Genomic DNA, 24,130 nt, shown 5'->3' with positions numbered 1-24,130 from the left:
GCCTTCCTGGAGGACGGCAACCCCCCTAGGAGGCATAAGTCCCTGACCCAGGGGGACCTCAGCCGGCCTGGCCCCAGGCCCTAGGGGGGCAGAGACGACACAAGTCCCCCCACGACCAGAATGAAGACGGATGGGACCGAGCGCCCCGTGGCCCCGGCCAGTCCCGGGTTCTGGCCCAAGGCTGGGCGAGCCCTCTCAGGGCTCTACGTGGCCACATGGGACCCGGGCATGTCCCACAGATCTAGGTCTCTGACCTAGGGCAGCGCTGGGAGCCACAGGCCACCCCAGCTAAGGCGTAGCAGGGGCAGGCAGATGAGCCCCCCCCCCACAGCAGGAGGCACGTGCCACCAGAGATGGGGTCTGGAGCGGTCGCCTGGCAGCATCGGGGCAGAGGCCGAGGTCACGCAGACGTGCGGGGACCCTGTCCAGGAACCCCAGCACCACGGCTGCAGCTCGGTCCTCGGCACCTGCCTCTCAGGGGCCCCGGACGCAGGAAACGTGCCGACACCCAGGGTCAGCACAGGCTGCCAGGTGGGGGACGCCAGCACCCACGCCTCCGTGTGACCCCGGCAATCCTCGAAAGGAAAAGCAGGTCTCCCGCCCCAGGGGAAGGCTCGCACCCTCGGTTCCTAGCCCGTCTGCTGCTGAAAGGTCAATAAAGCGTTTTGTCACGAGGCAAAGCCGGCCTGTTCCTTTGGCGCCCAGAGCTCTGAGCACGAAGACACCCAGAGAGAAGAGGGTGGCTCGGCCCGGGCCGCCTCACCCACCCCTGCAGGTGTCCCCGCAGAGGGGCCTCCGGGCAGACAAAGCTGAGGGTCCCAGGTGCCTTCCAATCGCGGCCAGACGCCAGGATCAAGACCATCAAATAATTTACTGCGACTCAGCCTGTGGCCAAAGGGCCAGGACGGGGCTGGGAGGAGAGCGACAGCCGGGGTGCCGGGGGCCTCAGGTCACCACAGTCTGTGCAAAGCGTCCTGGGAGGTCTGCGGTCACTCTGTCCGGGGAGCCGGGGCTGGCCGGGCTCCGGTGGCACTTCCTTCCTTCCTTCCCCTCCTCCTTCCTCCGTCGGCACCTCCTCCCGGCATCCGGCACTTCCACGCCCCGTGCCCGTGCTCCTGGGGCACAGAGGGTCTGCGGGGATGTCAGAGGGGGCCTGGAAGGGAGGTCAGGAGAGCAGGCACCTGCAGCTCAGGCAGCCCGGACCCCCCTCGTCGGGCGGGCTCAGCTTCCGCACCTTGTGCTGCCGGATCTCTCGCACCAGCGTGTAGAAGGCGTCCTCCACGCCCTGGGAAGAAGCGGCCGGCTCAGAGTGGGACTCGGCCTGGGGGCCTGGCAGGGGAGGGGACCGAGGGACCCCGGCCTCAAGCTCAGGCAGAATCCCCGCCCTTTCCCACCCTCTCCCCAACCCGACTCCCACACAGGCAGCCGGGCCCTGCTCAGCCTGCAGCCCCAGGGCTCCCCCCATCAGGCAGCTCGCTCCTCAGGAGCTCCCCCACAGGGCGGGCCCTCGGTCTGGCTCTCAGCTTGAACATCCCGTGTCCTACTCCTCTCTGACCTACCAACCTTGTCCCCAACAGCCCATGAAGTGGGCAGGGCCAACAAGGGCCCACGGGGCTCTCTGGGGGCAGAGGGGCCAGGGCCCCAGGGTCGCCGCTCCGGCCTGGCTCAGGGCAGCTCTCTCCAGGGACCTCTGCCTCTCCCAGGAGCTGTGTCAGCCCAGACCCTGGGCCCCAGCCTCCCTCGCTGCCCTGCCGTCCGGGGACACTTACAGCGCTAGGGGCCGCTGGGTCACGGGGGTCCCGGAGGGTCCCAGAGGGTCCCGGAGCTGGAGCCAGAGCCAGAGCGGCTGCCCTGTGTCGGGGGAGAGGGGGCAATGAGCACTGCTCCCTGGCAGGGGTGGGGTGGGGCGGGTCCCTGGCTAGCTGTGGGGTGGGGAGCTGGCTCACCTGGCGCGTCTTGGCCGACGTCTCGATGTAGGGGATGCCATAGCTGCGGGCAAGGTCCTGTGCCTGCCGGGACTCCACAGTGCGCGCAGCCAGATCACACTTGTTCCCCACCAGCACCATGGGCACGTCATCGGAGTCCTTCACTCGCTTGATCTGCTCCCTGCAAGGAAGAAGGTGGGAGCCAGTCACTGGGCTGCGGTCACGGCTGCATCCAGGACCCGGTCAGAAAGACACGATGAGAAACAGGGACGGGGAGGCCCCTGAGGGCCGGCCAGCAGCTCACCTGTACTGGTGGATGTCCTCGAAGGACTTGGTGTTATTGATGGCGAACACACACAGGAAGCCTTCCCCAGTGCGCATGTACTGGTCCCGCATGGCGCTATATTCTTCCTGGCCCGCTGTGTCCAAAATGTCCAGCAGGCACGTCTCACCATCGATAACCACTTGCTTCCGATAGGAGTCCTGCAGGAGGACAGTGCTTCAGGACCCCCCACCACCTCCCCTAGGATGGGAGGATCCAACGGTCAGCCCCTCTGGGCACCTCCCCTGCCCCGCCCCCAGATCCCAGGGGGAGGGGACGCCCTCCTATGGAGCATCAGAAGACAAGCCCACATCAGGATTCAGGGCTGGGAGCAGGAACAGCGGCACTCACCTCGATGGTGGGGTCGTACTCATCCACGAAGTGGTTCTGAATGAGCTGGATGGTCAGGGCGCTCTTCCCCACACCACCAGCGCCCACTACCACAAGCTTATATTCCGTCATCGCTCCTCAAGGGATGCAGCACGGGGCACTGTGGTGGTCTCCTGTCCCACCTGCTGAGGAAGCTGCACTCAGCCAAGGCCCAGCCCCGCAGAGCAGGCCTGTTGAGCTCCCTGGGCTGGCCCGCCCCACCCTCTGGCCCCAGACAACCAGGGAACAGGGGTAGCCACCAGAATGGTGGCCCAGCCGCGCACCTGTGGCACTTCCAGTCCAGGGGTGGGAGGGGGCCCCCACCTCCAGCTGCACTTATGGCTGTGAGAGAGCAGGGAGCTGGCCCCCCCAAAGGCAGAGCTGACAGCTGAGAGCATCTCCCAACCACGCACCCAAATTAGAAGTGCTGGGTAGGCAGAAAGCCTGAACCGAAGGCCCTGCAGGCTGAGGTTACCAGTCCCCTCCCTGCAAGAACAGGTCTTGCCACAGCGGAGCGCACAGCAGCATGCCCAGGCAGGCCAGTGCCAGTCTACAACCGGCTCCGGCCCCCCCCCAGCATGTTGCTGCTTTTGACAAGCATTTATCGAGCGCCTACTGCATGCCAGTTGCTGTTCCAGGCACAGGGTGACAAGCACAGAGAGAAGCCCCTGCCCCCGCTCCAAGGAAAAGACCAGCACACGTTACAATACGGAGAAACACACGGCATGCTGTTGCCATAGGAGCTTTGGAGAAAATAAGGCAAACGAGACAGTCGGGTGCGGGGCTGGCGGGGGTCCCCGATAAGCAGACTGAGAGGCACAGACCCAAAGGAGGTGCGGAGCCGGGGTACAGGTGAGAAAGAATAAAGGCCTGGACCAAGGCCTCCAGCTGAGGTGTCCCAATTTGCGAGGTTTAACGAGGGGTGCCCTTGCTCTTGTCCCCGGACTGTGGGCAGTGATTTCCTAACCCCTGACTCGCCTGCTGTGTATCGTGATGGCCGCCTGGTGCCCGAGCCCTTGGGAGCGCGCCTAGAGGGGGGCCGCAGCGGACCTCGGCTCGGGGGAGCCCCCGCACGCTGCCCGAGAGCACTGCTGGGGCCCCTCGGAGCGCAGGGCAAGGGACGCGGAGGCACGGCGCCCCCGCCGCCGCCCGCAGCCCCCGGCCGCAGCGCCATGCCCGCCCGCCCGCGGCTCACCTGCGCCCCCGCGCGCCCCGCCGCCGCCGCGCGCTCCAACGCCCCGCGCCGCAGCCCAGGTCGGGGCCGCCGCCCGCCCCGCCGCCCGCCCCCGCCGCACTCACCGCTCACTGGCGCGACTGCCCTCCGGGCCGGGGCCGGGGCTGGGGCGGGGGCGGGGAAAGGGGCCGGGGCCGCGGCGCGCGGCTCGCCCAGCGCATGGGCTCCGTCCGCGGAGGGTGCGGCTCCGGCTGCCGGCGGCGGGGCGCGGGCGGACACCCAGGGGAAGGAGGGGGGGGTCGAGGGACCGGCGCACGCCCCGCCCCGCGCCCGTCCATCAGCCTGGTGCGGCTTGCCATTGGTCACGGGTGCCGGGCCCCGCCCCGGAGCCGTCCCGCCCCGTCCCGCCCAGCTTCGGTTGGCCGACCCGCCCGCCCATCAAGGCCGCGGCCGGGCGGGGCTTCCGGGAAACGGCGCGGAGGGCGGTGCCGGCCCTGGAGGCCCTCGTGGGCCGCGGCCTAGGGGGGCTGGGCTCTGCCAGGCCGGAGGACAGCTAGGACGCGGGGGTCGCGGGTCCGGGGGCAACAGCTTCTCCGGAAAGTTTCCGGAAAGCGGGACCGCGGGCGGTTGTAGACTGGGGCGGGGTCGCTGCGGTTCGGCTCAAGCCCTTGCCAGCCCGAGAGGGCTTCCCTGCGCCGCGACGCGCGGCCCGCTGAGAGGGTCCCGGAGCGGAGGGCCAGTCCGGGGGCGAGCCTCAGGGAGGGAGGAGGGTCAGCACCGCGGACGCCCCCCCGTGTTGGGGAGGGGAGCCTGGAGCAAAGCGGAGGGGCCGCCGGGACGAGGGTCAGGCGCCCAGGGCGGGCCCGGGCCGCGCCGGAAGCCTCTGGGACCCCCAGTGGCCGGAGGCTAGGCTGCCCTACACCCCCTTCCCGTCAGGTGGCTCCGGAAGGGGCGCCTGCCCCCTTCAAAGGACACCTGGCACCTCGGCGTAGTCCTTGGGCGCGGCACAGCCAGTGCGCCCAGGGCCAAACGGTGCAGGGGTGTCTCGGCTGGGCGGGCGAGCGGGAGGTGGGGGTCTGCGTTTGAGCCCGCGGAGCAGCAGAGACAGACATAATCGTTTTATTCCATGTAGGGGGTCTTGCTTCTCTCCAGCTCGCAGTCCGGCCTGGGGCTCCGAGGACGGGCCTTCTCCCGCACCCCTTCACCACCAGCCTCGCCCAACTTGGGCAGGCCTTGCAGACCGGCCCACTCAGCTGCCCACAGCCCAGCGCTTCCAACCCTGCAGAAGCTTACCGTGTAGCCCAATTAACAAATGGTACCCAGCAAATCCCACCCAAAAGTTGCTCAAGGGGGATGTACTGAAATTTCCCCCATTCCAAGCACAAACGCACATCCCGTCTCCCTGAGACTTTCAAAAAGACATGGTTTTAACATTTTTTAAAATTTCCAAGTAGTGCATAAGCACACCCTCCTTATTTACGAAGAAAGAATGGCGCATTAGACAGAGGGCCCAACCTTGCTTTGCTCAGATGGCACCCCCTCCCATCCCCTATCTCCTCCCGTGCCGGCTCGGTGCCGTTCTGTTGGAGCTCACCCCACTGCAGGCCGTGACCTTAGCGGACCCATTCGGGGCCGCCCCCGCCCCCACCACATCACCGACCCCACTGCGCGGTGGCTACAACAGAGCCGGGCTTGCGCCTGACGCGCATAGAGGCGAAGTAAAGGCGCATAAATGAAAGCGGGTGGTGGCGTCCCTCGCGAGCGGGGACACCAGGTCTGCCTTTCCCTCGTCTTCAGGGGGTGCTTTCCCACGGCGCTTCCTTTTGTTTTGGCATCGGCCACACTTGGAGGCGGGGGTACATCCCTTAAGGCCAGGGCCGCAGGTACGACCCTCCCAGCTGGGAAAGGTGGGCGCTGGTCTCCACCAGACACCGCCTTTGCAGGGGCTGACACCTGGCCTGTCCTCGCCACTCTCCCCACCCCCCGGCTTGACGGCGTTTCACCTTCCCCCCCTAGTTCCCTCCCAGCCCACAGGGCGCCCACCGCGTGGGGCCCTACCCTCTAGATCCCAAACCCGGTTGGCTGCTGCCCCGCCCCCGCCGGCCTGCCCTAGCAACCGTTGCTAAGGGGCATGGCTCGACCGCCGAGCCCCGGACATTCCTGCGGCCTCATGAATATTTGAGTATTCAAATGATGCCCGGGCCCCGTTGCCAAGGCGGCCAGGCCCTGCAACCCCGCCACCGGAAGAACGACCCCGAGTCAGAGTGAAGGCCAGGCAGCGGAAGGCACCCAGGGCCGTGGCACCGAGACCGACCCCTCAGGTGAGAGCCAAGCACACCCTTGGACCTGGGGCCTCAGGCCTCGCTGTTACCTCCCCTGTGCCTGGGGGGAAACTGAGGCCGAGGACAGGTCCTAGGATGAAGCAGCAAAGCCAGTGGGAGACTCAGTGGTACCCCTAGATGTCCACTCTGCTCCTCCAGGGGCCCTGCCCACAACTCCTAGCTGCGCTCCCAAGGGTTCCCAGTCACGGGGATAGGAGGGACCCCTGGCCCTGGGGGGGAGAAGGAGGCAGGGACCCAGGCTCCACTCTGGGAGTTTGACTGGACAGAGGAGGGGAGGAGGCCCTGCCCTCCGAACCCCTCCCCTCCGAGGTGGAGGGGTGGAGGAGAGGAGAGGACCCAGAGAGCTGATGAGCCAGACCAGGGGCTGGCATAACCTTGGGCTGTGGAGACAGAGAGGCCCCCAGGTGTCCTACTTGGGAGGTTTGTGGGGCTCCCAAAGTGTCAGGTCAGGGTGGAAGCAGGGCCAAGACAGTTGCAGCCAGTGTGTGAATGTGAGGGGACGGTGTTTTTCATGGGAGCTCCAGCCAACAACCCAGGCCCTGCTCCTTGGACCCTGAGACCTTTGGGCGAGATGGGACCAGTATGCTGGCCCTAGTCAGGTGTAGGACCTCTGGTCAGCTGCCATCAGGCACAGAATGAAAGGCAGTGGGCTTGGCCCTTAATGCTGCCCAAAGGCATCCTGGGGCTGCAGGCTGACGGGCCTGGGATGGGGGTGAGCAGCATACTCCCAGGAGGCACGGTGGTGGGGTCTTCCTGCCAGGCTTGGGGCTTTTCATCAGCTGGAAAAAGGCAGACAGCAGAGGGAGCTTTTGGAAAGAAATCCTGGCTGGAAACGCCGTGAGTCTATATGTGGGTCTCACCTGCATGGCCTTAACCCCCTTGGATCCGCAGTGTACAGATCACTTTCAGATGAGGCCACTGAGGCACACAGAGCCTGGGCAGCTTGTCCCTCCGCGGCCCCCTCCACTGCCTCTGTCAAAGCCCAGCTGGCCACTGCCCCAGCCCTAGGCATGAGGGAGAGGATGCATCTTGAACGTGTCCAGGGGGCTGAGAGATGAGAGCAGTGCTAGAATGTGCGTGCACCACACTCACTGATTCCTCCGGAGGGCAGTTGAGAGCCCCTCCTCCGTACGTTATGGACAAAGCAGGAAGCATCTTGCCTGCCCAGAACACATATTGTCTTGGAGTGACATACTCACTCTAAAGAATGAGTTGTAGAGCAGAGGACCGTCGAAGGAGTCAGACTTACAAGGAAAGTAAATCCGGGAAGGGCAGGAGGGAATACAGGTGCAGTGGTCAGCGAGGCCTCAACCCAAGTTGGAGGGAAGTGCCCAGAACATTCCAGGCAGACCCTAGAGATGATTCCAGGGTCTGGGGTCAGGCCAGGTATCTGCATCTTTAAGGAGCAATGCCAGGGGAGCCTCATGCAGGCATCCAGGGGTACGCTGGACAACCTCCCTTGGAGCCTGGGGATGAGGGGCTCAGGAGGGACAGGGTGCCAGGGAGGCCAGCCCATGAGACACAGTCCAGAGTGGCAGACCCGGGACCCCTTTTGGAGAGAGGATGGAGTCAGTCGCCGCCTGACTGTCTTCCTCATCAGCCAGTCCGGGTCCCCCATCAGGATGATCAAAAGGACCTGACGGCCAGTGCCCACACTGACAGCCCCGACCACCTCCACACCTGACTTATGTTCTGGGCCCTGCCTGTGCCAAGTCCCCTGGCACAGTGACCTGGCCAGGAGGCCACCCCAAATCTCTGCTGCAGGTGCCGCTTGAAGACACATGCTGTCCCCTTATCTGGATGTTTGACCCATGGTGGAAAGAGGCAGCTGCCTCCAGGTGAGGGGGCTCAGTGGGCATAGGGGTGGGTGGGGGGAATGCTTGAGAGCTTGGTCTTGGGCCCCCAGGCTTGGAGACCATTGGTGGAGACACATAGCACAGGGCCTGAGCCAATGGCTTGCTGCTGGTCACAGCTGATGGAGCAAACATGACCTAGGGCCAACTGGCCCCCTTCAGGCCCACAGCCTAGGCAGGACCTCAGATAGGGAAGCTTGGACCGAGCAGCCCTGTTGTGGACCCTGGAGGATAGGCAGAAACACAAGGAGGTGACCCGCCCGGACCCCAGTGGGGTGAGAGCTAAGGCTGAGTGCGCGATGCCAGGGCCATCACAAGCCCCAGGCAGGCAGAGACTGAGTGAGTGAGAGCCCCATCGGAACCAGGCAGGGTGAGCCCCGAAGGCTTGCCGAGCGGGGTCCCAGCCAGGCTGCATCAGAGGAAGAACAAAGGCTTAGTAGCTTTGCCCTCTGCCTATCCTAGCAGGTCAGATGTGAATGGACCAGGCCTGGGACAGAACCCACCGGCCTCGGCCAAACCCAGCCACTGTCCGAGTGCGGGAGCTGAGCTGGCCAGGCCTGCACAATCCCCGCCCACAGAGCAAGGACCCAGGCAGCCACAGGGACAGCCATGGCAAGCGGCTGGTAGAGGAGTACCTGTCACCTGCCCGACTGGTGAGTGCTGGGGGGCTGCGGGCTCAGGCCACGGGGGTCCGCATGGGGCACCATTGCAGGGCCGATGTCCAGCCTGCCATTTGTCCTCAGCCCTCCTAGCCTTGCCTGGTGGATGGTCGCTCTCGGCCCTGCTGTGCCCCCAGTACCTGCCCCACCCTCAGGGCCAACCCCCGGTGCTTGGTGATACAGATACCCCCAGGCACGCAGCACGCCAAGGGAACGAGCCAGGCAGGAATTTTGCAAGTATTTGCCGAGTAGGCCTTGTGCGCTGGGTCCATGCACCAGAGAAGCCCCTTGTTGGACCTGTTGTTCTGCCGGGAGGCAGGGCGTCAGACCGTGCAAGTTCATGGCACACAGAAGGTGCCAACTGCCAGGAACAAACGAAACCACAAGTAAAGTGGGGGAGCCCTGCCATCCAGGGCGGGCTGCTTAAGCGGGGGCCGTTCCAGGGTCCCACTGGCTGTGCCTGGGGCAGCTAGTGAAGGCTTTCTCCCAAACCTGGGGTGGGGTTTTGCTGCCGCCCCTCACTGCCACCCTGCAGCCCACCAGGATATGCAGAGCCCTCTTGACTCCCAGTTCTCACCCAGCAACTCCACACCTCACCCACTGTTGGCCATGCTAAGGGGGCAGGCCCCACCGGGTACAGGCACTGCCCGGGCAGCCCTCAGGCCCACACCTACCCTTGCACAAGGACCCCTCCCCTTGGAGACCCTATGGTGACATGCTCACCAGCATGCAGAAGGGAGCCTGGCTGCCCGAGGTCTCTGCCCGCCTTCTGGACCAACTAACTCACAGAAGCATCTGCACCACCTGGTCAGTGACGGCAGAAGGGACACTCCTGCCAGGCCCCCATCCCCAGGCTCCAAGTTGGCTCCTCTGTGCATGCGGCCCTCCAGCCAGGCCTGTGGGCCCATATCTTCCCAGTGTCTTGGTCCAGCAGGGAACACATCGGGACAGACCTCCCACCAGCTCAGCAGCCCCCCACACTGCCCTGGGGGACAGAAACAGACCCACAGCTACAGGCCACCTCTGTACCGGCCAGCTCTGGGGTCCTGTGTTCCTTTGCACATATGAGGTCTAGGTTTAGACACAGAAAGTGGGCTTGCTGGAGGGGCCGGTGTGCACAGAGCTCAGGCCGGTACCCCTGTCTCAGGCCCTCCTGGGGCCACAGGGAGACCAGGCTGCACTGGCAACAGCCTGACCCTGAGAGGGGACTCTGGGCCCTGGCCAGCCTGTGCACAGAGCTGGCGTCTCCTCTGCTGGACAGAGCAGCTGGCTGGGGACAGAGCTCCCCGCCCCGGATAGCAGGACAGGGAGGGTCCAGCCTGACCATGCCAGGAGTGCCGGGAGCAGGGTGCAGGTAGGGCAGGGACGCCCACCGCATCCTGGCTGGACCTGGAGGTGGACCTAGCCTTGTCATCCACCCAGTACCACACCGCAGGAGCCAGGCCGGGAGCCGCGACATCCCTGGTGCTCACTGGAATCTGTGCTTTGTTTCCTTTCCGTTGTGTGTTCATTCGTGGGAGGCAGTGCCCAACAGGGAGTGGTTTTGCAGGAGTGTGTGTGGTCACTGTGTCTTCCTCAGACAATTGGTGGGTTACCCCCCTGGAGATGTCCAGCCACACAGAAGGCCTTGTACAGCCTGGGATCCCTACAAAATCAGGCCAGTTGGGGTGCAAACAGTATCATGCATTTGTCTCCTCAGATCCACACGGACGCCCCTCGTCATCCTCAGGGCAGCGCCCACCTCAGGCTGCTGCTGTGGGAATCCCCTAGCAGTCCCTGGCAGGCCTCCTTCCCCAACACCTTGGCCTGGAGGGTCTCTGTATCCCGTATGTCATCTGTGGTCACATAATCTGACCACAAACCACCCAGACTCTGGCTGGAACAACAGGTGTCTGTCCTCAGCTTGGGGTCTGCACAGTGGGTCCCACTGGAATCCAGGCTAAGGGGCCACATGGGGCTGCCCCACTCGTGGGCGACACTTGGGGGTAAGCAGCAGGTGGACGACAGGTGCACACTTGAGGACTCCCTTGGCCAAGCCCATCACGGACAAGACCACCTGCTCTGGGGTCTGTGTTGTCACTGGCTGGGGAACGGACACGCAGTTCTAATTCAGGGGAGGAGTGACAAGTATGAGCACTGGCCCACCTGCCTCCACATCCAGAGCCTTCACACCCCCCAAGTCCCCACTAACCACACATCAGGTGAGTCCAGCGTCCTGGGAGAACATGTTTGCATTGCGCACATCCGAAGAAGGACTTGTCCATGAGACCAGGCAAGCATGAAGACCAGTGTGGCCCCCACAGCCATCCTGCAAGGTGGGAGCAGCAGGGCAACTCACCAGCCTCTCCCTCTTGGGAAGGGAACCAGGAGACGCTGACACCCACTGGACAAATGTTTGAGGGCCCCATGCTGGGAACACACTTTAATTAGAGATTGCTCTGTCCCTGTGTGGCTTCTGTCCATCCTGGGACCTCCGTCCTTCTCCACCTGGCTCCTGGCTGGAGAACACGGCCTCAAACACTGTCATTTCGGACGATCTCTGTGAACCCCAGTCCAGGCCACAGCGAGCTGGTGATCAGAGGTCCACAACCACACGTGCTTTTCAACGTGGTAGAGTCCGGTCGATGCCAGGTGCCAAGAGTCATACCTGCGAGGGTGTCTGGACACATTTCTCTCTGCAGACCCGGTCACTGAAAATGGGGTCGCCAGCTTCCCGGAGACCTCCCCTGAGAACCCCAGAGCCTCTGCGGTTGTAGCGGGCACGGAGCAACCTGGCTTGCTCCCCGAGACGGACTCACTGGGTCGTCCTACCTGCAAACCTTCTCAGCTTTTTCTTCGGCTGATTGGAATTGAGAGACCGCTTTATTTTCCAGACCCGTGGGTTCCAAATCTCCTGGGCTCTCTCCCTTCCCTCTGAACCCCGCGTCCCACAGCACCTTATCAAGCACAGCCAAGCTCACTCCACCCACATGGTGCTGGCAGCTCTCCGCTCAATGTGACAGGTTCCTCATGCACGTTTTCTGCCATGCAGCCCACCCCAGGAGATGGTCTCAGGAGACCTACCATGGCCGCAGGACGAGGGTGTCTGTCTTTTCAGGCCCAGCAGCACTCACCTCAGCCCCCAACCCGGTCCTAAACCCAACATCACACTGTTGAGGTGTTCTGCTGTGGGAGCTACTGGAACAGCATCTAGGTCCCAAGTTCTGTATGAATCAGCTATAGGGGCAATGATGCTCTGTAACAAACAACCCCTCCAGCTCCGTGGCTTATAGTCTTAAGTGTCCACAGGTCCGAGGAGGCTGTGGTTCAGCCATGCTCAGCAGAGCTGGGGTCCACGCTATGGGCTGTGTGGGTCTGTCCCATGGGTCTCATTTGGACACTGGCACCCCGCAGGCCCTACTCTGCAAATGGGCCCACCAGCCAAGCACAGTTACTACCTCTATTCGCATCCTGTGTATTCATACCCCACCAGCCAAAGCCATCCATGGCTAAGGCAGCATAGAGGAGGCAGGGAAATGTCTGCCACCTGTCCCAGCCCACTACCAAAGGCAGAGACTTCACTGGGAGCGAGTGACCACTGTCCAGTCCCCAGGGATGACTCTTCATCGATTTCTGCAGCGGGCCCTGGCCCAGGTAGATGACCTTGGACTGGTGAACATGCTGGAGATGTGCGTCGACACCCGTGAGAACAGCCTGGGGAACTTTGGTGAGAGCCCCTCCCTGTCCACACCCCACCACGGGCAAGCTCAGACTTCTTTCTGAGGGCCCATCTGTTTCAGTGCTGCCAGCCAGGCTCTGGTCTTTGCACCACTGCACCCCACGAGCCTGCCGTGCACCCTGCAAGTCTGCCCTGTGCCCCGCAGGCCCGTCCTGCACCCCTCTTTAAGGGATCAAGACTGTCCCACAGGGTCAGTGCCCTGTTCTTCCAAGGAGTCTAACTCAGAACACTTTGCCAGGGGCTTTGGGGTGCACGGGACCCCAGCTAGGGGGTTCCTGTGCTCTGGTACCCAGTGCTGCGAGCTGATGGAGGTTATGGTCTGGGGTGCCCGTGGCTGGGTCTGGCATGTGGCTCAGGGGCAGGACCCAAGCCGTGGTGGCCCCACCCGCGACAGTGAGGCTCCCCTCCTCCACGCAGACTCCCGGAGTCCAGTGGCCTCTTGGCCTTCCGGGTGGCTCGGTCCGCTCAGGTGCACCTTCTGCACGCGTCCTGTGTGCCTCTCCACTTGAGGCAGGCCGCAGACGTAAGTGCAGGGCCCTGGGGCTGCACTAGGGCTCCGGGCAGCCGTGGCGCCGCAGGGGCCCAGGGGCACTGACGAGGGTGCAGAGAGGTGAGGGAGGGCGCGAGGCTCTGTCACCCACCTGTCTCTCCTGTGGCGCACAGGGGTTCACCTGCCCAACCTCAACCAGCTGAAGCTGAACGGCAGCTGCGTGGGCTCCGTGAGGTGAGTGCCCCTCTAGGGCATGGGGCGGGGGGAGCGTCCCCATGTAGAGGCTCCTGGGTGTTCTACCGTCTTCAGCTCCCAGCCCTAATGCCCACCCTTCCAGCCTGACTCTGGTACGTGTAGCTCGTGTCCCCTACCCCCGCTGGGTGGAGGCCCCTGCTGAGGGTGACCCATGCCACCCAGAGCCCGTGGTCGGTGTCAGGCCGGTCACACCAGGTCGTGTGGCTGACCGTGGGGTGCCTGGAAGGGCTCCCAGCCAACAAGGGGTCTCTGGTGGGTGCCCCAACACCGCCAAGCTTTCAGGGTTTGGGCATCCATGTACCGCTGGGGCTGGGGGCCTGGGGGTCATGCTGGTGCCCAGAAGAAGAGCAGATGAGCACGGCCTCACATAAAACACAGCAACGCTTGAATAGTCAATCTAAAAGACGGAATTCAAAACTAACGACAGATTCATGTCCTTTGTTAACCTCATTGGCTGCAAAGAACAAAGCCGAAGTAGTATCAGACCATTAGGTACTCCAAGACGATGGGCCGCACGGAAGCACTGCTGCTGTGGGACACCTGGGTGGCCCAGCCGGTTAAGCATCTGACTCTCCGTTTCAGCTCAGGTCATGATCTCAGGGTCCTGGGATGGAGTCCCGTTTCGGGCTCCCTGCTCAGCGGGGAGTCTGCTTCTCCCTCTGCCCCTGCCCCTCCCCCGGCTTGTGCGCGCGCACGCTCTCTCTCTCTGACAAATAGATACATCTTTTAAAAAATCAAAAAGAATTTAATAAAACACTGAAAGATCTGGAAACGGAAGCAAAGAAAGTTGGAAGACCATGTGGCCCTCAGCGCGTGGCCCCAAGACCCAGAGCAGAGAAGCGGCTCACGGGGCTGCCACCTGACATGGCGCCCCCGCGTCTGCACGGGAAGGCCTGGAAACGGGGGTTCAGAGACACACCTTGCATGCGCGGTTAAGCAGTGTTCTGACAGAGAGCTTAACAAAGACGAAAAATCACCTGTAGTCCTTCCTTGTTAAGGCGTTCAAATTAGCACGGCGACGAATACGGCACGTGAAGAGCATATACGATAAAGGGTGAAGATCATAAGGAGAAGTGGAAGGTACTATAAAGCTGTAAAATTAAGAAATATGACCCACCGTTTGTGACAACACGAAATATTCAATTCCAAGAGAAGTGATGAGATCATGAATTGCAAGGAAACATGTCCTGTCCCTTGATGACAACAGTGAGAGACATAGTGAGTCCCGGAGTTCTTTCTGCCGTCAGATCCTGAAACTTGGCCACAGGACGTTTGCTAATGTCCATGGGTTGAAGGTGGACAAAAGTTCGTAAAAGGAAACGAATTAGATATGGCAGTCCAGTAAACTCCTATTACGACTTAGCTGATAACAGCCACACTCGGGACATTAAAATCTCAGGCAGGAGGGACGCCGGGCTGGCCCAGTCGGAGGGGCACGCAGCCGTGGGTCTCAGGGTCTGGAGTTTGAGCCCCATGTTGGGCGTAGTGAGTACTTAAAAAAATAAAAATAAAATAAAATCTCAGGCAGTATCTTAAGGACTGGAAAATAATTTTAAAATCTGTCCATGGGAAGCTGAGAGAGAGTTCGGCACCGGCTGGCATGGAGAACATTCCAGGCAGTGGAGCCGGCTTCCAGACAGCCGCTGATGCGGGAGGCTTCAGCCCCGGCCGCAGCGCACCAGAGCAGCCGTTCCTTAGTACTAGTTGTGTGGGAAGCAGCACGCTAACAAGTCGTTCATTCCTGCATAACTGTGTACGTTTCTCCCACTACTGAAAACGTCAAGTCTTGCTTCATACGCCTTGTACCAATTCTTCAGGTGGGTTCTGTCTTTTTCTTGCTTTCTGGCTCTTGCGTAGGCTGAGTGTGGTTTAGACTTGCAAGGTGCCTCCCCCTGCCTCCTCCCGCTAACCCGGGCTGTGGCGGCCTTCACTTGAACAGAAACCCTTTGTTTTGATTTATTCCATCAATTCTGGTTGGTGATTTGGGTCTTATTTAGGGGGCTATATTTTACTTTTTCTCTTATGCACTTTTAGGGTCTCACCTTTTACTTTCAGGTCTTTAATCCAACTTACCTGCGAGGTCACCTTCAATCCAGGCACGCGGTTGGGACCCAGTTTTATTTCCTGCCGTGTAGTAAGTCTGTTTTCCCAACATCATCCCGTTTCCCTGCTGATGGTGGTACGACTCTGCCATTTAGGGGCCCACGTGTGGCCGTGACTGTGGGAGCTCTCTGCCCCATCTGTCAGTCTGTTCCTGCCCCAGGGCTGCACTTCTCACCGGTACGTCTTTGTGTTTGTTGGTTCATGTCTGATACCCTCATCTTAGTCTTCCTTCTCCGAAAATGACCTAGCTATTCCTGAACTCTTCTTGCATTTGAAGTTTACGAACTGTTGGTTGGGTTTCACACACAGGACTCTTTCTGAAATGCTCTTTTGGAATTAAAAAGTTTCATGTGTTAATATGGGTTATTTGCTAAGTCATCTACATTCATGAATATGATAATCACTCTCCATTCATGTGTTTTTATATTTTTAATAGAGTCTTTAAACTTGCCTATAAAGTTTGCTATCAGTTAGCTTTGAGCTGCAAGTTACAGAAACCTGGTTCTAAACCCTGAGGACGCGTCAGTGACCAGAACAGACAAGAGCCTCTGTCCCGGTGGAGCCCACGGGAAGCCCAGTATTGGTCTCGGGGTCAGGTTCATTCAGCCGGTCTCCCCACAGCGTGTGACCCTCTGTCCTCACCATGTCCCCTCCCGGCCCCTGCTGGCTTCCGCAGGCACTGGCGGACTGAGGGAGCGTGTTAGATTTCCAGAGCTGCTGAACAGAGCCCCACGAACGGGGTGGCCTGAGCGGCAGAAGGCTATCCTTTCCCGGTGGTGGAGGCCGGAAGTCAGGATCACGGTGGACGACGTTGGCTCCTTCTGAGGCTGTGAGCGAGAACCGTTTCACTCCCCTCTCCTCCTGCGGGACTTTGCTGGCGATCTTCGGTGTTCCTGGGCTTGTAGACTCAGGAGCCCAATCCCTGCCTGCATGTGCACACGGCATTCCCCCTGTGTCTGTGTCCACAGGTCCCCGTTTCATAAGGACACCAGATGGCATCCGTGCCCACCCCACTCCAGTGTGAGCTCATCTTAACTAATTACATCTGCAACAACTAGGCTCCAGATAGGGTCCCGTTGTGGGTGCTGGGGGTCAGGACGTTAACATAGGCATGTTGGTGGGGGGTGGCGCACAATTCATCCTGTAACAGGGAGTGCGCCGTCCTGCGTCCACCAGTAAGAACAAGCAGGGTCCTGCATTCTTCCTCCATTTCTTTGGGGAGAACCGTAGCGTGTACGCACTCTACCAGCCACCGCGAGGAGGACGGAATGGGGACAGGCTCGGGCTAACCAGGACCCATCTCCCCACCTGCCCCACTGCCCCTTGGAACAGGGCAGGACACCGGCCCCCTGGGAAGCCAGAGCTCCCTGAAACCAGAACGAAAATAATGCCCGCACATTTATAGTGTTTTTATAATCATGAACGAGGTCCTGTTCCTATTGTATTTTCTGGTTGATTATTACAAGTGTAGACAAACGTTATGCTGATTTAGAACATACTTTTAAATCATGAAGCACGGTTGAGTTTTACGCATGGGTCTTGTATCTGGCAATACTGTGTCCTTGTTTTTGCCTTAGCAATACCACAAAACTCATATTAATTCAAATAGTTTGTTAACTCCCCTGGGGTTTCTGTTTTGAGGAGGGTATTACCAGCATGTTATGAGGCTTGTCTTTCACTCCCAGCGCTCATGCTTCTTGTTCTTACCTTCTTTTTTTTTTTTTTTAAGATTTTATTTATTTATTTGACAGAGAGAGAGACAGCCAGCGAGAGAGGGAACACAAGCAGGGGGAGTGGGAGAGGAAGAAGCAGGCTCCCAGCGGAGGAGCCCGACGTGGGGCTCGATCCCATAACGCCAGGATCACGCCCTGAGCCGAAGGCAGACGTCCAACCGCTGTGCCACCCAGGCGCCCCTTGTTCTTACCTTCTAGCACCGGTTTTCAGTAGCAGCGAGACGCAGCGGGCACTCTCGGTCTGTCTTTTATCTGAATGGGTGTGCGTCTGGGTCTCTGGGCCGTCAACATGGCCAGAAAGTGGTAATTCTCCTCTAGGCTGTCAATGCACGGGACTCCATCGTGCTGAGTGACAAGCACCGTAACGCTGAAATACTGTTTGCTGGGCGTTTTCACGCCTGTGTTCATGCGGGTCACCCCACGGCCCCCAGGCGTTTTGCTCCTCCGGTTCTGGGATCAACATGCCTGACCCCTAGGCTGCCTCTCCCTCTTCTTGTTCTTTTCGGCTGCTCTCATTTTGAAACTTCTTGTATAAGAAATTGTTGTGGAAGATCGAGAGTGTCTAGTCCACGGTGACTAATTAGAACTTACTTTTAAAACCAGTCCGGATCTGAGGACTTAGAGGGGCGGGGGTGGGGGAGTCAGCATCCAGCTCCCTGTTTCTCTGGGTGCCGGCTTTATCTAGGGTTTCAGAAATGTTGGCGCGACTTTGTTTATAGTGGGCTTCCATGTTTCTTTGATTGCTGCTCTGGCTCTAAGGGTTCCTCTTTTGAAGTCGTGTGTCTTTATTTGTCCTCTCTCCTTATCCGTCATCAGTCTTGCTGGCGACTGTCCGTTCATGTCTTGAAGGACCGGCTCTGGGCTCTGTTAGTCTTCTCCAAGAGCCATCTGGTGGCTGCTGCTTTCATCCTCATCTTTATTAGGTCTTTTCTTCTTGTTCTTTTTGCAACTTGCTGCTGTTCTTTTTGTAGCTCCTTGAGCTAAATGCTCAGCTTAATTGTTGTAATCCTTCCAGATTTTTGGATAAATGTATTTGAAGATGTAAATTTCTCTTTATGTACAGCTTTAGGGTTAGGGCTCACAAATTTTGTATATGCTTTGTCGTTGTCATTTGTTCTAAATATCTGGTAATTTTCCTACTCAATCTGAGATGAGGCAAAATCTACTAGTTATTCCCCAATCTTTATTCTTCTATAAAAGAGGGCTCCCCAATTTTAGCCGGGCACAAAGCACCCAGTCTCCCCTGCAGCCGGGTGTGAACCACAGACTCTGGAAACAGATGGGATGAAACAATCACACCAGCTCAGAAATGAAGGCAAACGTGGATGAAATACTGCAGGACAGCAGTCAGGGGATTGCACGGGAAGACAGGGACAGTAACCACGAGCACAATTCACCGTCCACGAGCGGAGTCTAGGAGCGAGCGTGAGACGGGCGGCAGATAGAGGGTCTGACACGTGCACAACTGCGATCGCTGCAGAAGGAAACCGAAATTCTAGAACAGAAGGGAGACTTAAAGAAATCTCATCAGACATAAAAGAAGACTTTCAACTACAGACAAAGAAAAAAATCGAAAGTGACCTGCCAACGCCGAAGCCCTGATCGAGTTACCGACGTGAAGATGAGATTTGGAGGCTGCTGAGGAAACAGACCACCTCTTCCTTTAAGAAGGGGAATGAAGTTTTCCTCAGACTTCTCCATGGAGAAGCCAAAAGACGGGCCCATGGAAAGAAGGCATGAACCGAGACGTTCACGCCCAGCCAGCATTTCTGAATGAGTTAGAGATCAAGGAAAACAGTCTAATTGCTCTTGAAGACGTCACGAGACACAAATTTCAGCCAATTAAGAGATGGTGGGGAAGTCCACTCACAGCAGCAGGCTGGGGATACACGTGGCGTCTTCATAACTGAGAGGCTGAGACTCAGGTGGTCTGGAGGTTAGGGGACTCTGGCCGGGTGGCAGGGTGGGTCATCCCCACGGGGAGCGTGTGCACCAGAAGAGGGCCCTGAGGATGTCATCGTACAGCACGTGGATGAAAGGAGTTGACAAGCACAGGTGCACCTAAGCAGGGGGAAGGGCAAGGGCCCAGTCCCCAGGTACGAAAACGCAGGTGCGTGTGGGGAACACAGGGAGACCACCACGGCAGGAACGGGGAGACCCGGCAGCCCGCCCCGCAGGCAGCTGCACGGGCAAGCGTGGGAGTCACGCACCGGTCCGCTCCACCCCCAGCGACGGGCCCCCACCATCAGCTCATGCGCCGGCAGGGAAGCCCCCCACGCCAGGGCCCCCAGTGGCCCTTCCAAGCAGGATGCCACACCCTCACTCCCAACTTGAATGCCAAGAAGCTATTAACAGTATAATCAGAAATGTTAGGGTCCCTGCAGCACAAAGGAAAAGGTCAAAACAGAGGTTTCGAGAGGAGAGCGGACAACGCAGGGAGGGGTGAGACCGGAGTCCGGACTTCGTCAACAAATACCAGAGACAGAAGGCGTGGCTTCTCCGTGTCTTCAAAACAAGAAGAGCACGCCGGGAAAATGGGTCAGGGAGCCATGAAGACACTTCAGAATCCGACACGTGACGACCGACACGGAAATGTCAGGCGCAAGGTGGGAATGAAGAAATCTCCCGGAAAGCAGAAGGAAAGGCAACAACAGGTAAAGGGGACAGAGAAGACAAGAGTACGGGGTCATTCTTGGAGGACCAACACGGGACATCAGGGGACACTGAGGACAACAGGACCCCATAGGCAGAGGTGGGGCCCAGAGAGCCCTGGCCTGCCGTCTGCAGGGGAGAAGCAGGCAGAGGGAGGGTGACAAGTCCAGGGCTTGGGCAAGGGACTGGCCGTGGGCAGGGGTGGAGGAGGTCTTGCAGGCAGAGCTGGCTGGTGGAGGGGCTGTAATGTGGGGAAGCCATCCACAAGAAAGGCCAAAGAGAGACAGGAGGGGAGAAGCGCCTGGGGCTGACCCCACTGGGAAAGGGGCTGCTTTGTCCACCCTCATTGCAGCGGGCAGTAGGTGGGGCCCAGCCAGCCGTCCAGCACGGGCAGCACCCCTCCCACCCCTGCTTCTGCCCCCCCCAACCCCGCCCCCCCCGCCAGCCTTGGGCCCTCCAGGGGCAGGGGAAGTTGGATATTGCCTGTGTTGGAGACCAGGAGGCTGTGGCAAGGAGGGAATGCAGGGAGGCAGGGGGCTCTGGGGCCCCTTCCTCAGCCTGGAGGCTGCCACACAGGAGCCACAGGTCACGGGCACCCCTGCACCTGGAAAGAGACAGATGTGGGTGGTGGAAGGGCACGAGGCGCAGGCACAGGATCTTCACGGACACAGACATGGCCCTCCAGCCCAAGACAGTGCTGACCAGCCAACCCTGCCCTCTACAGAGACCTGGGCACTTCCCTGGGCCACTTGCAGGTGCTGTGGCTGGCTCGCTGCGGCCTGACTGACCTGGATGGTATTGGCTCCTTCCTGGCCCTGAAGGTGGGTCTGGGTGCCCTGGGCTGGGGAGAGGGTGCCAGGCCAAGCCCTAGCAGAGCCCCCTGCTGCCCCAGGAACTCTACGTCTCCTACAACAACGTCTCAGACCTGAGCCCGCTGTGCCTGCTGGAGCGGCTGGAGGTGCTGGACCTGGAGGGCAATAGTGTAGAGGACCTGGGGCAGGTGCGCTACCTGCAGCTGTGCCCAAGGCTGGCCACGCTCACCCTGGAGGGCAACCTGGTGTGCCTGCGGCCAGGGCCCAGCCCTTCTAACAAGGTGCGTATGCTGGGCACCCAGGCAGCACGTGCGCGGGACAGGGAGGCACTCTGTGGACCTCCTGCGGTCCCAGGGGCCTCTCTGCCCACCTGGGCACTGGGCATGTCCAGGCTGGGCAACGGGAGCATCCCCAGAGCACATCTCCGAGGCACAGCCTGCCTGCACCCTGTGCCTTGTTCACCATGAACTCATTCTCTTGTATCGCTGGAGACCTTCTGGGCCCAGACCAGACCCCACGGGGTCCCACGGGGCCACGGGCACACACGCCATGCCCCCCAGCCCATAATGCACCCCCATGAAGTCTGTTCAGTCTGCCCATGGCATCTCTCTCTCTCACACACACTCACACCCATACAGGCCCAGTCCAAAGCCCCCCCCATCCCCCACAGGCCTGGGCGTGCCCTGGGTGGGAATGCACTCATATATTGTGGGCACATGCACATCTGGAACTCATACATTCCCGCCCTGCTAGCTCTGCACACTGGGCCCGGTGTACAGTGACTGCCCAACGGGGCCACAGCTCTGAGCTCACGGCAGCCCCGCAGGCCAGGTTATGAGCCTAGAGAGTGAGATCACATCATGGGTGAGAGCCCGGGGTCCCCACAGTCCCTGCTGGCCCAGCGTGACGCAGGCCAGCCCTGGCAGGGTGGGGCAGAATCGCCAACCCTTAGCTCCCCTGCCTTGCCCCACAGAGGGTCTGGAGAAAGCAGCCACAGGATAGGGACGACCTGAAGGGCCCACTGGACCCAGGCCTGCCACACCCTCCACCCTGCAGGTGCCCCAGGGCTACAACTATCGGGCAGAGGTGAGGAAGCTCATCCCCCAGCTACAGGTCCTGGATGAGGTACCAGCCACACACACAGGCCTGCCGGCCTCCCAGAAGCTGGACCAGGACTGGCTCATGGTGAAGGAGGCCATCAAGGAGGGCAGTGTCTTGGATGGCCTGCTCCCTGGGCTGGGTATGGCAGCCACTCACCAGCCCTCTGGCAAGGGCTGGCCCCCCCAGCCTGGAGACTTTACTGACTGAGCCCCAGAAGAGGCCGCCACCCCCCACCATCCCCAGGAAGAGAGCTCTGTACCCGCAGCACCCCCCTAGGCCTCTCAGAGATGGAGAGCCACATCTCATATCCCTTCTCGGCCTTAACCTTTTTTCCCCAGAGCCCTGCACACCTGCCCCCAAGCCAGGATAACCTCTCTGTGAGCAGGGGTTGGTGGGGCATGGGCGTCCAGACACACATGTTGGGTGGCAGGGGTCCCTGGTCTGTGGACAGTTCTGGTGAGGGGGGTGGGGGCTCTTGGGCTGGTCAGCTGGCGTGGGTTTCCATGACCTCTGATTGTGACCCTCGGGCAGGTCATCCCCACGGAGCCCCCATTCAGAGACTCAGCTCCGAGCTCTCCTTGCCTGAGACCCAGCCATGGGCCCCCAGGCCATGGCCCCTCTCCCTACTGGTCACTGGGGGTCCCCTGCCTGAAAACCTGCTTCCCAAGGACCCAGCTCCAGAGGATGACACCAGCAACCTTACCCATGGTAACTAACCCAACCCAGCACAAAGCTGACCCTGCAGCCCCTCAACCCTAAACAAGACCCAGCCATACCTACTCTTCTTTAGGTGCTAGCCGAGTCCTCTGTGGGAATCCCACCAAAGGCCTGCGGGAGCGTCGACACCAGTGCCAGGTAGGCCTTGCCACCCACAGCTGGTTTGGGACTCCAGAACTACCACAGGGGACCGGTGTCCTGGCCTGACAGTACCCTGCCCCACAACCATTGCTGGCCAGAGGCCCCAGCTCTCTCACACCCTCCACAGCCAGATAAGTCCTTCTATCTTCAGGGGACTCCCCGCCCAGCCCACTTGAAGGCTGTGCCAAACCAGCCCTCTCTCCCCTCAGGCCTGGGCAGCTCCGGAACAGCTGCCCCCACACAGGCTGAAGGACCTGGCTGCCAGTGCCTCCAACCCAGGGTCTGATCCTACAGATAGCAGTGACCTCCTGGCCTTGGCTAGGCTGCCGGCCTGCAGGGAGCTGCGCCTGCGGTGAGTGCCCCCCACCCCAACCGAGACCTACCACTGCATGTTGTTTGGTGGGAGGTCATGGCTGGGGACTGCCTTGGTACCCAGGTTGGCTGGAGGAGCTGGCCATGGGAGCCTGAGGCTGGGGCATCATCCCAGGGGCACACTCATTTGGGATTGGCTCGCAGGGCAGATCTGCAACCCCCTCCCCCCACTCTACCCCCTCCCTGGTAGGTCCCTGGAGCCCCAGCAGGAAGGTGCCACAGCCCCCTGGGGCACACAGAGGGGCCCTGAAGAGCAAGAGGACAAGTCGAGGCCCAAGACTCCCTACAGTGCCCTATGCCTGGCCCCAGGTATTGAGAGTGACCCCACACACTGCCCCAGACCAGCGTTCATCAGCTTGGGGCCCCTTCCTCAGCTGGAGAGGGGCTGTAACAGACAGGTCCTCTCCTGAGGGGGGGGGCGTGCTTACACTCAAGAGGTTCCAATCCCAAGTCCTCCTCCCTGAGTCCATGGGATCATAAGGCCACAGGAGCTGGACAGAGGGGGGTTGTGAGCAGGGAGTCTGGACTAAAAGAGAGGGCAGGGTGGCAGGCCACTGGCAGAGAGCAGGGCACAGGCCAATGGAGAGAGAGGCCACCAGATGGGCCAGGAGACTATGGCAGGGAAGGTACTGCCCTTAACCTGCGCACGGGGCCTGTACTGGGTTCAGGACACTGGCTTCAGAGTGACGGTGGCTGAGTGGAACAAACAGGAGGGACTGCAAGGCAGAGAGACCCCTTAGCCAGCAGGGCCCAGGGAGGCTTCCCAGAAGAAGGGTCTGAACTGACTGAACTGAGTGGACAAGCCTGGGAAGGGGCCGTGTAAGCAGGGGCAGCAGGCACACAGGCTTAAAGGTTGGCTGAATGACCCTCCTGTGGGCTGGGGAGTCAAAAGGGCTAGGATGGAACAGGGACATGACAGGCAAAGCCTCTGCCTTCCATGGGCTGGCAGGTGCCTGGGGGGGGAAGGGCCAGAGAGGGTGGGCCCTAGACCAGCTAGTCGAGAGCTGTCAACTACTGGGGGGGGGGGGTTGAGGGAGAACAGGCAGGGCAGCCAGGTGGAGGAGTGACAGACAGTGGGGACTCAGGGAAAAAAGGGGTACCAGGGCCTCCCACTCCAGGCCCGGTCCAGGTAAGCACGGGGTGATTACAGCCATACCGCCCAGTTTGCCCTGGGTGGGGGGAAGGTGCCAGGGGCTCACTCTATAGCAGAGGTTTAGGACCTGGCCCGGGACCACCCTTGGGGATGGGATCCAGTGACCCAACGCCAGAGCTCAGGCTTTATGGCCTCTGCATCCCCAGAGGAGAGTCTGGCCCCAGCAACTATCAGAAGTCACAGGGCTGCAGGGACACAGCTTCCCAGGGGAGCACAGGAAGTGGAAGAGAGGGATGCTG

At 60.6% G+C, this 24,130-nt stretch overlaps 2 protein-coding genes across 7 annotated transcripts in view; one reads left to right on the top strand and one right to left on the bottom strand.

Moving 5' to 3' along the window:
• Positions 1-852: 852 nt before the first annotated feature.
• On the bottom strand, positions 853-4,043 carry HRAS (HRas proto-oncogene, GTPase). 4 transcript variants are annotated; one of them, XM_040639748.1, is made up of 6 exons: positions 3,916-4,043; positions 2,599-2,759; positions 2,230-2,408; positions 1,947-2,106; positions 1,770-1,851; positions 1,146-1,285 (listed from the first exon to the last, which is right to left on the bottom strand). In XM_040639748.1, the coding sequence occupies exons 2-5, from the start codon at positions 2,707-2,709 to the stop codon at positions 1,789-1,791; spliced, it is 513 nt and encodes a 170-aa protein (XP_040495682.1). In that variant the 5' UTR covers positions 2,710-2,759; positions 3,916-4,043; the 3' UTR covers positions 1,146-1,285; positions 1,770-1,788. The 4 variants fall into 4 exon arrangements, with proteins under 4 accessions (XP_040495680.1, XP_040495681.1, XP_008697817.2 ...); XM_040639746.1 differs by lacking the exon at positions 1,770-1,851 and having other exon boundaries at positions 853-1,285; XM_040639747.1 differs by lacking the exon at positions 1,770-1,851 and having other exon boundaries at positions 853-1,285; positions 2,599-2,762; positions 3,916-3,930.
• A 1,982-nt stretch (positions 4,044-6,025) lies between these two features.
• LRRC56 (leucine rich repeat containing 56) overlaps positions 6,026-24,130 on the top strand; it is a 19,028-nt gene continuing 923 nt past the window's right edge. Inside the window, exons 1-12 of one of the 3 annotated variants that reach the window (XM_008699599.2) lie at positions 6,026-6,111; positions 7,897-7,970; positions 8,448-8,638; positions 12,263-12,350; positions 13,026-13,086; positions 20,320-20,416; positions 20,488-20,688; positions 21,464-21,647; positions 22,040-22,216; positions 22,299-22,363; positions 22,576-22,718; positions 22,929-23,047. In XM_008699599.2, coding sequence (XP_008697821.1) covers positions 8,462-8,638; positions 12,263-12,350; positions 13,026-13,086; positions 20,320-20,416; positions 20,488-20,688; positions 21,464-21,647; positions 22,040-22,216; positions 22,299-22,363; positions 22,576-22,718; positions 22,929-23,047 — 1,312 coding nt within the window. In that variant the 5' untranslated portion in view covers positions 6,026-6,111; positions 7,897-7,970; positions 8,448-8,461. Of the gene's footprint in view, positions 6,112-7,896; positions 7,971-8,447; positions 8,639-12,262; positions 12,351-13,025; positions 13,087-19,405; positions 19,598-20,319; positions 20,417-20,469; positions 20,689-21,463; positions 21,648-22,039; positions 22,217-22,298; positions 22,364-22,575; positions 22,719-22,928; positions 23,048-24,130 lie in introns of those variants that run through there. The other 2 variants (XM_008699596.2, XM_008699598.2) reach the window with 2 other exon arrangements.

This window comes from Ursus maritimus, unplaced genomic scaffold (genome assembly GCF_017311325.1).
Source record: "Ursus maritimus isolate PB19 unplaced genomic scaffold, ASM1731132v1 scaffold_23, whole genome shotgun sequence".
In the NCBI taxonomy this organism is placed as follows: Eukaryota; Metazoa; Chordata; class Mammalia; order Carnivora; family Ursidae; genus Ursus; species Ursus maritimus.
This window is presented reverse-complemented; position numbering and strand designations above follow the sequence as displayed.